Raw genomic sequence first — 15,228 nt, forward strand, 5'->3', positions numbered from 1 at the left:
CCACAGCATATAGATGGATTGATGATGCTGTGTTTTACTTTAAGGGAGATGGTGGTGGTGCTGCAGTCCTGAGTGTGTTCTTCTTTGGATGAGATGCCTTGTAACTATGAACTTGTTGTCGTATTGCTATCCATTCCCTATTGCAATGCCTTTTTTAATGTAACATAGGCAATTTATTCTTCAAGTGCAACAGGCAATGAATTTGTAGCTGAAACGCTAAAATATAAAGCTGTTTGCTAGCAGCTACCTCTTCATTAGTTACAGATCTCTTTAATGTGGAATTATTCAGATGACCTTTACTCTGCAGTGATTGCGTATATTGACCGGTATTGGTGGATTCTAATGATAGATGTCTAAGTGGCCTTTTAAGGTTAAAATGTCCTGAAAGCAGTTTTGTCATTACTGAGTCAAACATTTTGTTTCATTGCTTACTGGAAAAATGTTCAAAATTACAAATTTAAAACACACTCTAACAAGTGGTGCTCTATTATACAGGGAATATAATTTAAGACAATCAGGAAGGTGAATCAAAGAGCACATGTATGTATGAATGGTCCTAAAAATGTGTGCAAGGGGCCTATGGCTTGAAAACAGCCAAAAGGTAAACTTTATCTGCCATTAGCCAGATGCATTTTCTTTGAATGTGGGTTTCAATGCCATTTCAATGAATCTGGGACTGTATTGTTTTGCTTGCAAATGTCTATCAATGTTTCTGGTATAAAATTTGAAATAAAAACTTTAAATTAAAACCAAATATATGTAATCATTGTAGAAGTAAAGACAAAAATAGTATGCACATTAAGAGGTCTGAACAGTGTTTATGGTAACTGTGTGTGTGTGTGTGTGTGTGTGTGTGTGTGTGTGTGTGTGTGTGTGTGTGTGTGCGCGCGCATGCATGTGAGTGCGTGTGCGTGTGTGTGTGTGTTTGTGTGTGTGAAAGGTGGCCCTGATCCATTACCCTGCATAGGACCCCATTTGACCAGGATCCAGCTCTGAAGTAAATGCTTTATTTCTTCCTCTTCTGTGCGTCTCTGTGTCCATGTGTGAAAACATGGTACAGGATTGGAGGAAACTTGGAAGGCATTACAGACAAAAATGAAGACAATTGTGGTTATTTTTAAAATTAACAGCAGCCTTCTCGGTGTACAGTAGTACAATGCAGTATAAAGTTTTGCAGTGGACAAGTTTTTTTGTTTAACTGAATCCAGCAAACTGGATTAATCACATCAAGTGAATTAGCCAGTGCATTGTATACTACTGGAATTGAAGGTAAGCATTTTTTTAATGTGAATATAATCACTTTTTCTTTCTTATTTTAGGGGGTGAGTGGTGGCTAGTCTAGGGTGTGTGTGTGTGTGTGTGTGTGTGTGTGTGTGTGTGTGTGTGTGTGTGTGTGTGTGTGTGTGTGTGTGTGTGCATTTCTTTAAATATTTTGAAATTGGATATTTATGTTTTTTTTTTTCATTGTACTCTTCTGCCCTCTTTTTTATTTGGTGGGCTGTGGGGTGCTAGCTGGGTTATGGATTAAAGTAACTTACACTTTCACTTGCTCAGCTTAAATTCTGCCAGTAAAGCTGGCAAGTGAATATTCGTGTTAACAAAACTGGAATTTTTTTATCCTTTTTGAGGGGGGGCTGGCTACCTGTGCTGTGGATGAATGTGACTTGCCTTATTCACTTGGTTGGTTTAAATTTCACCCTAAAGGTGCATTTGTCTGAATAAATATGAATATTTATGCTTTTTTGTGGGTGGCAATAACTTTGTTCTTTTCATATTATTTTAAAGGATGGCTAGTGTGCATTTGTGTGAAATAAATTGAACTTTTTTGATGGGGTGGATAGCCTTGCTATGGGAACTTATCCTTTTCATTTGCTCAGCTTAAAGTCTGGTATTAAGGGCTGGCTAGTGCGCATTGATGCAAAATAAATTTGAATATTTATGCTTTTTTTTTCTTGGGAGGGCGGTAGCCAGCTGTAATGTTGATAAAATAACAGGTGCCCAGTTTAAAGTCAGGCATTAACAGTTATTGTGCATTTATGTGAAATAAATTGGAATATTGTTAGAAACACATTTGAAACTGTCCCCAGTTTCACAGAATGCTCCTATAATTGTCTGCAAATTACTGTCATGTTGTTTGTTTAGATTAAAGTCTGCCTTTACATGACTAGTGTGCATTTCCTTGAAATATGCTGCAATGTTTAATCTCTCTCCCTGTCTCTGGGTGTTGGCATTTGTAAAACCAAGTTGAAACTGTTCCTGATTTGGCAAAATGTCTCTAAGTTTGCTTCAGCTCGATCTGTTCCTAATAGAATTTGGGGTCAACTGTACACATAAGTTACCAAATTCCAAACTACTGGGTCAACTGTTCGGAGTGTGTTGTCAATGTTGTACTCAGTTTTCCAAATAAGACAATAATCCATTTTTGGAATTTAGCTTTAGTCCATGATTCTGGCACTAGTTATTTGTCTGGGACAAGCCTTCCTGTAGGATGGCTGAGTCTTTTGGGGATTTGATCACTGCTCCTAGCTTGCTCTTTGCTGGCCATTATTTTATTTCATTTCATGATTATTGAAAAAAAATCTCTGTGGGAGTGAGGATGGGGGCATTGGTGTTAGGTGTTAAAAAATGTTCTGCAATGGGTGCCAAGTATGCTAGGTATGCCACTGAATGTATAGAAGGTACTTGGCACACATATAAAGAGGCAGAATCAATTACTTAATGGCGCTAGAAGTCTAATATTATATATCTTGTAAACAGGTATCCATACTGGAGCTAACTAAGTGAAGCATTTGTTTTTGATGATATAAACCAGTAAAACATAGTCTTCCTCAGGGATATAATATCTTTCTGTTTGGGCACTTTACAACAACCACTATCAAGATATACTGGGCGTTCTTAAAAAAATAAATTATTTTTAAAAAAAAGAGACCTATGTAAAATACATCATTTCCGAAATGATGAACTTGTGGTAGCTACATGTTTTTCCTAAGTCTAGCTTTGAATATAAAGACCAGTGTATACAGATGTTAAATTCTGGGTCATTATGTAAGATAACACTAGCAGTGTTGGAAGATCCAGGTTCCGACTTATAACTAGTAAGAGTTAGTACAGAGTAAAGTATAAGACAGCAGTGAACATCCCTTATAGGAAGATGGATGGAACTTTACAGGGTATGATTTTGGATTATGGTTTTACGCCTAAATTCATGGATTTCCTTAAGGTAAAGAGTCCACTAACTCCATCTATATTTGGCATTCCGAAGGTCCACATGTCAGTTATAGATCCCCCTTGAGACTGATGGTGGCAGCAGGTGGATCCTCTTGTTAGATATGTAGATGGCCAACTTAACATGTTTTAATTGAGTCACAGCATTTGTTGAGTGGTTTGTGTGAGTGTGAGTATGACAAAGATGATGTATTTTTATGTATTGATGTGAAGGATTTGTTTCTAGTAATCCCCCATGACCTTGGTAGCAAATTGCTTGTAGAGGCTGGAACTACCCTCTCTAGGAGTATTTCAGGTTTAAAGGAAATAATTTTACAAAATAATTTTGTGCAATTTGAGGAGGAATACTATAGACAATCCACAGGTGTGGCAATGGGGGCTTCATCTGCTCCATTTTTTGCCAATATTGTATTGTAGTGGTGGGAGACTAATTTTATTTTCACCTGTATATACTATAAATTTATATCTAAATAATTTCAGTTTTTGGATGACATTTTAATTTTGTGAAAGGGGATAAGGAAATTATTACTCATTTTATTGATTATATTAATAACACTTCCTCCTTTTTGTCCTTTACTTGTAAAGCAGATGCTGACAATGTTGACTATTTGGATGTTACTATTTACAAGAACAATTAAGAAAGCAACATACTACAATAGTTAAGTTTATTACACAAGTCAGCATCCACTTTGGTAAAAAAAATTGGTGAAAGGGCCAATGGTAAGGTTGTCCCATTTTGTAAAGGATGATATTATCTTTGGGAATGAATTGGATTCCCTAAAGGGTATGTTTTTGGATAGAAAATATCCCTCTCCCATGGCTAATACTTTGTCTGAGAATGTTTTGTGTAACAGATATAAACTTTACCAGTCAATTTTGCAATGAATAGCTTCATGTACAGAACAGTAGATGACAGGAGTCTGTCCATGGTGTTAGTATATGACACCAGTACTGTCCATATTACGAACATCTTAGAGAAGGACTGGAAGAGTGTATTTCAGGTTTTTAATTTAACATCAAAGTTAGGGGTTGTCCTTAGAATTGTATATAAGAAAGGTAATAATTCAAAATCTTATTTTGAAAGCAGTATATAGGGTGCCCCATGGAAGAGCAATTAGGAAAAGGGAATGAGAAAATGTGGGGCATATACCCAGTGTAGGTACATTAACTATAGTGTTAGTATTACAAAAGGAAATTTCCCTACAGTTAAAAGTACCAAGGTTAGATATGACTGTACAGTAAGGGGTGATTTATGTAGCTACGTGTGTACCTTGCCCTGCTTTCTATGTAGGTAAAATGGAGCAGCACCTAGGAATAGGATTTACCAGAACCTTTATTCCATTAGAAAAAGAGACCTTATAAATGCTTTATACAAGTACATTTTCCTATGTCAGAATTATAAAAAAATTGTATTTGATATCTTGGAGATGGTTACACCTGATATAAAAACTGGATATTGGTCCTCCTACCTTGAATATAAGGAATTATACTACACACATTTTTCTAAACATGGCTCAAATGCCAGAGATTATTGATAAAGTGTTTATAGCTAGAGCATTAGCAATAAGGGCTGATAAATTGTGAATTTTATAAAATGTGTTTTAACTATGTGAACTTGACTATGAGTAGTCTTAATAAGAGCATTTTATTGTGATTTAACAGGTTTGTTTTATGCATGTACATATTTTTAAATATAAATATTTTTAAGAATACAAGGTATACTTTTACTGGATTTAATATGTTGGCATCGTAGGGGGTGCTACATGAATAATTAATTTGCTTTGAGCAATTGGATTGAAAGACAACATGTATATGCATTTGTAGTTTTTAAGTTATCTGATGAAGTTCCATGTTAATTTAGAATGAAAGCGCTTATCCATTTTTTGTAAATATTTTCCTGTTGTCAATTTGTTCTGTTTCACATCAGTTTTTGATCAGTCAAACATTACGTAAATTGCTCAGTTCCTGCCATCCCTTAAACCTCACCCCTTCTCCAAAACATTATTCTGCATGCATTGTTTACACAATTTCCATGTTTTTCTATGTAATTTGTTCCTACCCTTTTCTGAAGATCCCACTTCCAGTTCTTTTATTGCCATTACAATATTCAGTACTTCAAATACATATGGGTTAGACTTTCATTTCCATTTCTAGTAATTGCTTTATTGGCAGCCAGCATTGTTAAACATAACTAGACCTTACTATGTCTAGACAATTCAGATACCAAACTCAGATAAAAAAAAATTCTTTAGTTTCCCCCATTTTCTCACCTAATATTTCTGACAGAGTAATCAGTAGGGAACTTTTAAGTCTGCCTGCTCATTGCACTCCTGAAATATATGTTCCAAGTTATCTCTTTCTTCCTCATCACACCTCGAACATTTGCCACATACCTGAGGGGAAATTCTTTGGAGTCTGCTTGAGATATAAAAATATCAATGCCATGCATACACCTCCAAGCAAAATTCCTAACTCTTCTAGACTTAGTTGTACATTAGAGAGCTGTACACATGAACTTCGCATTCTTTCCTTGTGAACTGATTATCCAGTCTCCCTTCCCAATCTTTTCTAACCTCCTCTTATTGAATCGTATAGTTATCGTGCAATATTTTATATGCTGTACTAATTATCCATTTTTAGCAGCCCATCTGTTCTATTTTCAACTAAAACCTCTACCAGAGCAGGTCTTTCACTTAGATTTCCCCTATCCCTTTCTTTTTGCCTATACTTTGATATCAATCCCTGATAGGGAAGGCAGTCTGTAGCCTGCAGTCTAACTGTCTTGCCTCTTCCAATTTTATTACCTCTCCCTCTCTAGTTATTTGCCCTCAATACTTTGGTTCCTTTGCCAGCTTTCAGCATTAATTTCCAACCCCCTCTTGCCTACCCTCTTGCCTATTCTCCGTACCCCTATTTTCAGTCATCACTATTAGCAAAATCTCTTTCTCCATTCTTATGCTGGCTTAGTTGTTAGAATTCTTTTTGATACTTTATAAATATAATAGTTTTTAATTTCTTGAAGTATTTTGGGTTTCAAATACCATGATGGGAATGGGGGATGGACCCCATTCTTAAGTGAAAGTATGAATAAAGTTCATGAAATTAACATTGTTTCAATCTTTGACGTTAGCCAGAAGTGCTCTTTGCAGCACCTGCAATGATCCTAGTAATGAGTCTTTCTGCAATTCCTACTGAGTTACATGTATCTGTAATGTATCTAAGTATGATTGTAAATACCTTTTTTAAGACCCGTTGCTGCTACTACTATTGAAACTGTTTGGGTATCCTTCTCCCACATTGCTCTCATTTGCACCTCCTAATCCTGGTATTTTATGACTTTGTGTCTCTCTATACGTAAGACACTGTAGTCACTGGGTGTAGCAGTTTCACTTATCAATGCTACTTTTGTCTTCATTTCATGGACCACTATAACTTGTTTTCTAGCATTTATCTTTTGAACTGTTATTTTATTTTTATTTATTTTACATTTGTTGACCGGGATACTCAGACTGGATATATGTCCATTTACAATGGAGGCCAGGGAGAAAAGCTCCTAACATACACAGATAAATTACTTGTTACAATCAGTGGACTATTACAGCACCACACATACAGAGAGAGATTGTACATACAGAGGTATTTTACATAATATAAGTACATAACTATTACAATTACATTTCAGTAGCACTCTCATGTCAGGATAAAAGTCAATACAGTCTATCATATTTAATACAAGTAGTAACCTTTCAATAAGAAAGAAAACTAGATGAAGACAGGCATCATATTTAGCATGTGTTTGTGTTGTGGGAGTTAGTCTGGTCAAGAACAAGGACAAAGCCAGCGGCTTTTAAGGAGCAGTTTAAGACTATTTTTGAAATGGGATAGAGTGGGATCTGATAGTTGGCAAACAGAGAGTCGCCAGCTGAGTTGTTAGATTAGAGTGTTTGAACTAGTAGCTTGTTGGATGAGAGAAGTCTCTTGAGATTACTATAAGGGGTTATGATGCTTTTGAGTACAGGCATTGTTTTCAGGTTGGTAGAGGATTTTATGGGCTCCTATTAATTGGTTCTAATGAAGTTGGTTAGGCAATTCAAGCCACCCTAGAAGATTTAGGTTCTGACAGTGGTGCATTCTATAGGCTGCACCAGTGGCAAATCTAACAATATGGTTGCAGCAGTTAGAGAGTTTGTTAAGGTCAGTCTTACTCAAGTTAGTAAAAAGAGGAGAGGCATAGAGTAGATGTGTGCAGGTAATAACAGTCCTAGCTAGTGGTGTTAGAAATGGTTTAATCTTATATAGAAATCCAAGTTTTTTGCTAACTTTTTTGATGGTTTGATTAATATGCAAATCAAACTTGAGGTTACTGTCAACTGTTACCCCCTAAGAGCTTGATGCTAAGATCTGTGGCAATGATAGTTCCATTGTTAGATTTTATAGTAAAGGTAGGAGATGAGGCCTTACATGTGGGAGACGAGAGTAACAGCTTCGTTTTATTTGGATTTAAAATAAGTCGATGATCTAAGAGACAATTTTCAACAGTATTAAAAACATTTTGGGTTAGAGTCTGCAGGTCTGTATGAGAGGTGGCAGAGCAAATCAGAGTGGAATCATCTGCATATTGAATACAAAATGCTTTAGGGATGATCGTGTACAGGTCATTGATAAAGACAGAAAATAGGAGGGGACCTAATATAGAACCCTGTGGGACCCCTAGAGTGATGGATAGCAGAGAAGATAGCTTGTCATGCCAAAGTACAGGCTGTTACCTCCACACAGGTAGTATTGAATCCATTGGATAGCCTGGTGATCTAGGGGGATAGTCTTGAGTGTATTTATGAGTAGTGGGTGGTTTACCATGTCAAAAGCTTTGGAAAGATCAAGAAAGTGGGAAGAAGAAAGCTTGTTATTGTTTCAGTTTTGATTGATAACATTAGAGAAGGCTAGGAGGGCAGTGGTGGTGCTGTGGAAAGGTCTGAATCCACGCTGTCATTTGACCAGGCAATTGTTCTGAATGAGATAGCTCAGAGGTTGTTTATGGATACATTTCTCCATAATTTTAGCCAGGGGTGATAGGATGGCTATAGGCTTGTAATTTGACAGTTCTGTTGAGCTACCTCCTTTATGGAGTGGAATAACATGTGATTTCTTTCAGATAGAGGGAATATAGGATTCTGATATAGTTCTATTAATCAGTATAGAAATGGGTATGCTATGGCGTATGCTGCTTTTTGCAGGTACTCAGCAGGGAGGAGATCGACAAATAGGGTGGTTGGCTTTAGTTGCTTTATTAGAGTGTGGATAAGTGATGTAGAAACAGGTTGAAAGTTAAAGAAGAGTTGGGAACTGATTGTAGAGACAGGTGGACTCGGGTAACTGGGAATTAGTTTGCTGACTAGTGACTGGATAGTTTCCGTAAAGAAACTGTTAACGGCATTGGCAATATCCTCTGAAGGTTTTTGGTTGGTAGCCGAGGGGGTAGGAGTGGTAGTTTGTCCTGGGTGAAGAAGTTTATTTATGCTTGCCTAGAACTTTTGTGGATTGTTTTGGTGCCTTTGTTGTTATTGACAGTAATAGTTTTTTTGTCTAGCATAATGGATTTTTTTGTCTCATTCCTTAGTTGTCTATATCTGAGTTGAGCAAAGGGGGATTTAGTGGTATGCCAGGTGACCCACACTTTGTTTCTGAGCAAGATCTTTTGTTTGGTATCTTTTGAAAGCCATGGTGCGGTTCTTGTTTTAGTTCTGATAGAGCGTGCAGGTGCATGGGTTTTAGTTCTGATAGAGCATGCAGGATGGCTAGGAATTTGGTATTAAAGTATATTACGGCTTCATCGAGTGGCAAATGTTTTAGAATTGACCAATTACATGATTTGAGTTCATTTTGGAAATTAGTGGGGTTGAAGTTTTTATTGTTTCTTCTTGTTTTGTAAATGGGTTGGTAAGGGATATCAGTCTTCAGCCAATTATAGAGGTAGGAAAATGATCACTTATATTATCAGGTAGGGTCCCAGTCCTGTACATGTTTGGATGATTGCTAATGAGTATCCAATCCAGGGTACCTTCTTTGTTGTTATGTTTACTGATCCTAGTAGGGAAGGATATAGTCTGAGTAAAGCCATATAGAGTCATATGGATGGGTGATTCTGAGGAACAGCTGTTCCAGTCTATGTTGAAGTCTCCAAGAATAATTGTTTCTTGGGGGTAGTTCTCAGCCCGTCAGTAGAGAATGTCTTCTAGGACATTAGTGTTATTACCTGGGGCAATGTAGATACAGACAATATTTATGGTTTTGTTTTTATTTATTTGTAGCTTAGTAATGAGGATTTCTGTATTATCAACATGGGGTGGTTGAGAGGAGTTAGAGGTCATGTGAAGGGTAATTTTGTAAAGTACAGTGACCCCTCCTCCCTTCCTAGTGGTACGGTCTAATCTTAGTATGTTATAACCTGGTGGTATTACTTCGTTATCTGTAGTTGAGGGTTTTAACCAGGTTTCAGTGAGACATAGTATGTCTGGGGAATATGTATCTAAGAGGGCATGAAGGTGATGGACCTTATTATTTATACTTCTAATGTTTAGGTGACTGACCAAGAGAGAATTCAGAGGTCTAGTTAAGGTTTGAAAGTTAGTGGGAGTATTCATAATGGGTCAGGAACCGACTGGTGAGGTAGGGCCTGGGTTTAGATGGATATCACCATCCATTGTGAGGTTCCTTTGTAGACTGGTTGAGAGATTCAGGAATTTAATTATCAGTCTTAGATAATTCTTAGTTTTGGGGTTGATATATATGGGTCTAATAGGGTGATGATACTTTATATTTGAGGAGTTTGTTGTTGGGGGAGTTATTAGGTGGTCTAACCTATTTGGAATTAATGGAGTAGCAGTTTGGCATCTTGGGTAGCAGAAACCATGGTAGGATTGGTTTTCATAGTGGGTGAGAAGATGTATGTTAACTGTAAAGGGTAACAAGCAGTATGATAGCATAAGTCTGATGTTTTCTTCACAAGTGGCAGAGGCATTATATGGTAATTGACTTTGACGCTTACCCCAATTGAGTAACAGGATTAGTAGGAAAGGGTGAGTAAGGAGGGTCTTATTACTGACTAGATACTTGTTGATTGGTTCTAGAAAGAGGAAGACTGGCCTCAGAGCTATAAATTTAGGACCACTAGGGGGTGGGTGGGATTTGTGGGCTGGGTGGGGTGCTTGGCGAGCCCAAGCAGAGCGAGGACAAGAGGAATGGGGCTTAACCTGTCCACAATATCTGCTTAACCTGTCCACAAGATCTGCAGGGCCTGAGTATGCTATGTGAGTACAAGACTTTTTAGAACCTCATTTTCTTTTTATTTTAGCCTTCAGTTTGCACTTATAGCATGATATAACTGTAGAAGCCTCTTTTTACCCAATTACTTACTGTGTTTCTTCTGCCAATTTTGCTATATTTTGCAGTATTTAGGGTATAGTAACTTAGATATGGTCGCTTATTGACAAAGTTGTGGGGATTTATCCACTTTAGTGTTATAGGGTAAACTGTGAGATATTACAGGGATTTTTAGCTGTGCTACAGACCTGGTTTAGCTAAAAAGTAATGCATACAGACAGGATATAAATAATATTAACCTTGGCAGGTCTTTACAGAGTCATGTGATAGTGCAGGGATGTTTCCAGATAGATTTCCTCAAGGAGTTGTCCTTCTAGTGTTACAAGTCTTTCAGGAAGCTAGCAGATAGAGGGGGTTGGTACCTGATGGTAGATACATATATTAGTACATGTGCCAAATAAAAGGACTTACAACCAGAAAAATAACACACTGATAGGAACAGTTTATACTTAACAATGCAGTTATAACTCATACAATGCAGTCTAGACAGATAACACACATAAAAGCACAAAAGTGGGCTTAGTAAAATGCATTTACATCTCTAAGAGGTAAGAACAGGCTAACTGGTGTATGATAGTATAATTTAAGATTAATATATCATCCATTCATAGTTGCTAACTCCAATTTTCAATCATAAACTAGTTAAGCTACAGCCAGATAATCTGCAAGTTAAGACAAATACTGTGGGGTGGAGTAATGGCTTTTTAGTTAACTAACACCTAACTCACGGTCGCTAAGAAATACAATCTGTAAAATTAGTTTTTTACTGGTAAACAGTATAAAAAAGCCTTGTAATAGCATAAATATTACACCACATTAAATTGCTTTTTCTTTCCCATGTCAATATTTCTTCTTTAGATGTCTCCTGTTCCTCCTGTTTCTCCTTACTTGGGGGACACGTTGTTTCATCATGCTGTGTTACACTTTATAAAATCATTCACTTCCCAAGTATGGCATAACTTCAGCTTATATTTTTTAACTTCTACTTTACTAATCTTCTGGTTTACATTCCCTCTTTGTGATCTTATTTTTCTGTGTTGTGAAAATGTTCATATCTTGATGCCTTTGCCTGTATTTCTCTTCAAATATCTTTGAGGCTGCTTTTTTGTAATGATTAATTTGGCTTTCTCCTTTGCATAAATATTGTACCATATGAGATCTCACTCTTTCTTTCCCTTGTCCATAGTTCAAAAATCTTTAGATTTTGTTCTTTATATTTTCATATTTCCTCAGTCACTTCTTTTCCCAAATGGCCCAATGTTTCTTGGTCTTTATAATGTTTTTCATAAGTCTGTTGTATTAATGAAAACAAATTTGCATTTTAAACTTCTGACAGTTTTTCTTCTGCAAGTATTTTTCTTTCCTCTAATTTTGCTCTTAATCTTTTTGTATATCTTCTGTCTGGAAATTCTGGTCTTCTAAACACATGATGTCTTTCTTATCCTCAGTAGTCCACTCTATCATCTTTATGGCTTTTTTTTTTTTTTGGCAAATCAGTTTTTGTGAGTTTTGTGGACTACTCCTTCCTTCTACAATGGGGGTGGGGGGCATCCTCCCTCTGAGCCTGGCCTAGCTCCATTGTAGGAATGTTTCTGTGTCTTGAGGGTTCTACACTGTCATTTTTTCCAGTCCTGGCACCAGTGCGCCTACAAGGATTGGGCACTTTTTTTATCCTGGGATTTGTGCGTTCAGCTATCTTTTTTATTTTTTAACCTACACACCTCCTGAACTTATATATATCATCTCTGAAAACACAGTACCTTATAGAAATGGGAATATTCTTAGAAACTGCAATCTTGCACTTAATACGTGTGAGTGCAAATTTTCTGTCATTCAAGCTCAAGTTTTAGGACTTGACATTGCTAGTCTTGACATTTCCAATGGTTACTTGTGGATAAAACTAATTGTAGTCAGTAATGTTTGATAAGCTTTTGAGAGAGGACTTAAAAATGACCATCTGCTTGACTATACTATAGTTCTACACGAGTCTACTTCAGTAGACCACAATTCCTTTTAAGTGAATCTTACTTAACCGAGATGACAGCACCGAAACCTTATTTCAACAAAGATTTGCAATCAGCAGAATTTTAATCCAGGAAAGTAGGCAGTTGGCCAACATTAAAAACTAAACACACTGAATGTCAGACCCACCCAAGTGGGGGGCTTCATCCCTCCACATTCCCTCTAACTAAATATGCTAACTCTGAGATCAAACTATAGTGGGGAAAAGGGAAAATTTCCCCATGTTGGCCAACTGCCACCTTTCCCCGAGTTAAAATTCTGGTAATGTGAACTTTCATTGAAATAAGTTTCAGTGGTTTCGTCTTGGATAAGTATGATTTGATTAAATGGAATTTCAGTCTACTGAAGTAGACCCTTCTACACATATCATTCTGGTTTTAAAACTATAAAATTCTGTTGCCAGTTGATCAGTGAATAGTCAAGTTGACTTTTTTAAAGTCAGCTTGAAATTATGCAAACTTAATTTTCTGAAAAAATATGCTTTTCCCCATAACATCCAAGTAAAAATATCTGCTTGTTCTCTTTAATGGCAGCTGATAGATGTATACAAAATATCTACCGGGAGGTACGACTAAAAGAGAAGCATCCAGACAAGTACCCAGGAATTCTAGCCAGCCTCCTTCTGCAGGACAAATTACCTATTGATGACATTACGGCAAGTGTCACAGAACTAATGGCAGGAGGCGTAGACACGGTAAGGCATATATACATGAATGAGAGTTGAAACATGTAATCACTTAGAATGAGTTACTGAAAAGTATTTGTATTATCTTCCTGATTTCAGTTTCCACCACACAGGTTAAACTGGTTCTCATTTATGTCAGCAGGGTGTGAAGTCTATGTGCTTTTCATGAACAGTAACATGCAATCCTTTGCACGCCATTCGAAAGTAATGTAGTCAAACGGCATGTACAGAAATTCTGACTAGTAAGTTAGTAACATATATTGGCTACACCGAAAAATTGGAATCATGGCATCTCTAGTCCAAAGATTGCAATTCTTACAGAGTTATTTTCCTGCGAACACTCCAAAGTTATACATGGTACTGCCACATCAAAATCCTAATCTTCACATGTGCCTATTTCATATGTATAATCAAACTCAGTGTTCTCTGATTCAGTCATTCTTAAAGTTAATGTCATCCACAGGACCATATTATAGTGTAAGATTGCATAACAGAGTTAGAAAGGGCAGGAGGAATTAGGCTATGTCAGGTAAAGACTGATCATACTAGGAAAGTGAACCTTGTGGAAATACCAGATTTTACAGCACTATTCACCTCATTTAAGTACAGATCAACTGACTTAAGCAAACACAGGAATATAATCTGACATAATAAAATTTTATAGCTAGCAAATGGAACAACATCTAAGTAGGCAGGCCTTTGTGAGTTCACCACCAGTAAAAAGACACAATGTAATCAATCAAATAACTTAACATGCAGGGCTATTTTCAGAAATGACATATGATATAGTGATAGTCACTGTACAACTGAAGGTAAAGCTAGACTTGCCACAGCTGATGTTGTTCACATATAAGGATACAGCTGTAAGGTTTGCCTGGAGTGGATAAATCCAGCTCACTACCAGCTGTTGCATTACCTTACATCTTATTTTTGTGAAGGCAGCAGGTGGTGTGACACGCCACCGCTGGGCCAGTAATCAAGCAGCCTCAATCCTCACCACTGGCACCAAAGGGGGATGTTCACTGGGAGGATAACAGGTACACATACCATATTTCCAGATGCAGCTTTCTGCATCAAGTGCAATTTCCAGTAAGAGCACACAGAGACCACAGTCAGTCCCAGGCTGGTTTCTCCTCCTTTCTCCAGTGCTTTGTACCCCTTCCCAAGTAGCTGACACACACACGCTATTTTGAGGTTTGATTTGCACACACACCCCTGGGAAAGGCTGGCACAGGTTTACTAACTATGCCCCCTTTTACCCAGACTATAAGGTAGTTATCACTGCCACCAGAAGCCCTCATTAGCTGCTTTAAGGCCCTTACAAAAGTAGCCAATATACTGAGTGAAATTAATATTAATACAAATGTTAGTTTGACCAATAGCAAGGCTATTAGGAGTGGCCCACACAGTGTCACCAAATAAATATGCAAGTACTCTCAAAACTTAAATATCTCAACAAAAGATCAGCCATAATTTTATTTTTATTTCTTTATTTTACATTTGTTTACTGGGATAGTCCAGCTGGGTTGATAGCCTGTTTTCAGTGGAGACCCAGGGAGAAAAGCACCACAGAAGAGTACAACAGAGAGAATACAGTGAGGAGACAGATAAGACAGTACATACGCATACATTTGTCACATGAACTAAAACTATTACAATCTAAAGAGAAGGCAGGAAATGTTTCAGATAATACAAAAGTATTCACATGTAGTAACTGTTACAATCTAGTATAGGTGAAAATTATATATTTATATTACACTCTTAATTTTCAAGTACTAGGTAAAAACTGCTGCCAATATGACTACATATAAGAGCAGGTGCAAGGTGAATGCCATATAGGGAGAAAGAGTAATTTTTGGGTGTTCAATATGGGTGAGCTCTAGCCGGGGGCAGTGCAAGAGCACTTCCAGTTGTTG

General features: G+C 37.1%; 1 protein-coding gene across 1 annotated transcript in view; it reads left to right on the plus strand.

Moving 5' to 3' along the window:
- The window catches only part of LOC122806926 (cholesterol side-chain cleavage enzyme, mitochondrial), a 191,334-nt gene that overhangs the window by 69,530 nt on the left and 106,576 nt on the right, over nucleotides 1–15,228 (plus strand). Inside the window, exon 5 of the mRNA XM_044077751.1 lies at nucleotides 13,161–13,321. Within this exon, the coding sequence (XP_043933686.1) occupies nucleotides 13,161–13,321 (161 nt within the window). The remainder of the gene's footprint in view (nucleotides 1–13,160; nucleotides 13,322–15,228) is intronic.

This window comes from Protopterus annectens, chromosome 7.part0, assembly GCF_019279795.1.
Source record: "Protopterus annectens isolate FY-2018-M chromosome 7.part0, PAN1.0, whole genome shotgun sequence".
NCBI lineage: Eukaryota > Metazoa > Chordata > Ceratodontiformes > Protopteridae > Protopterus > Protopterus annectens.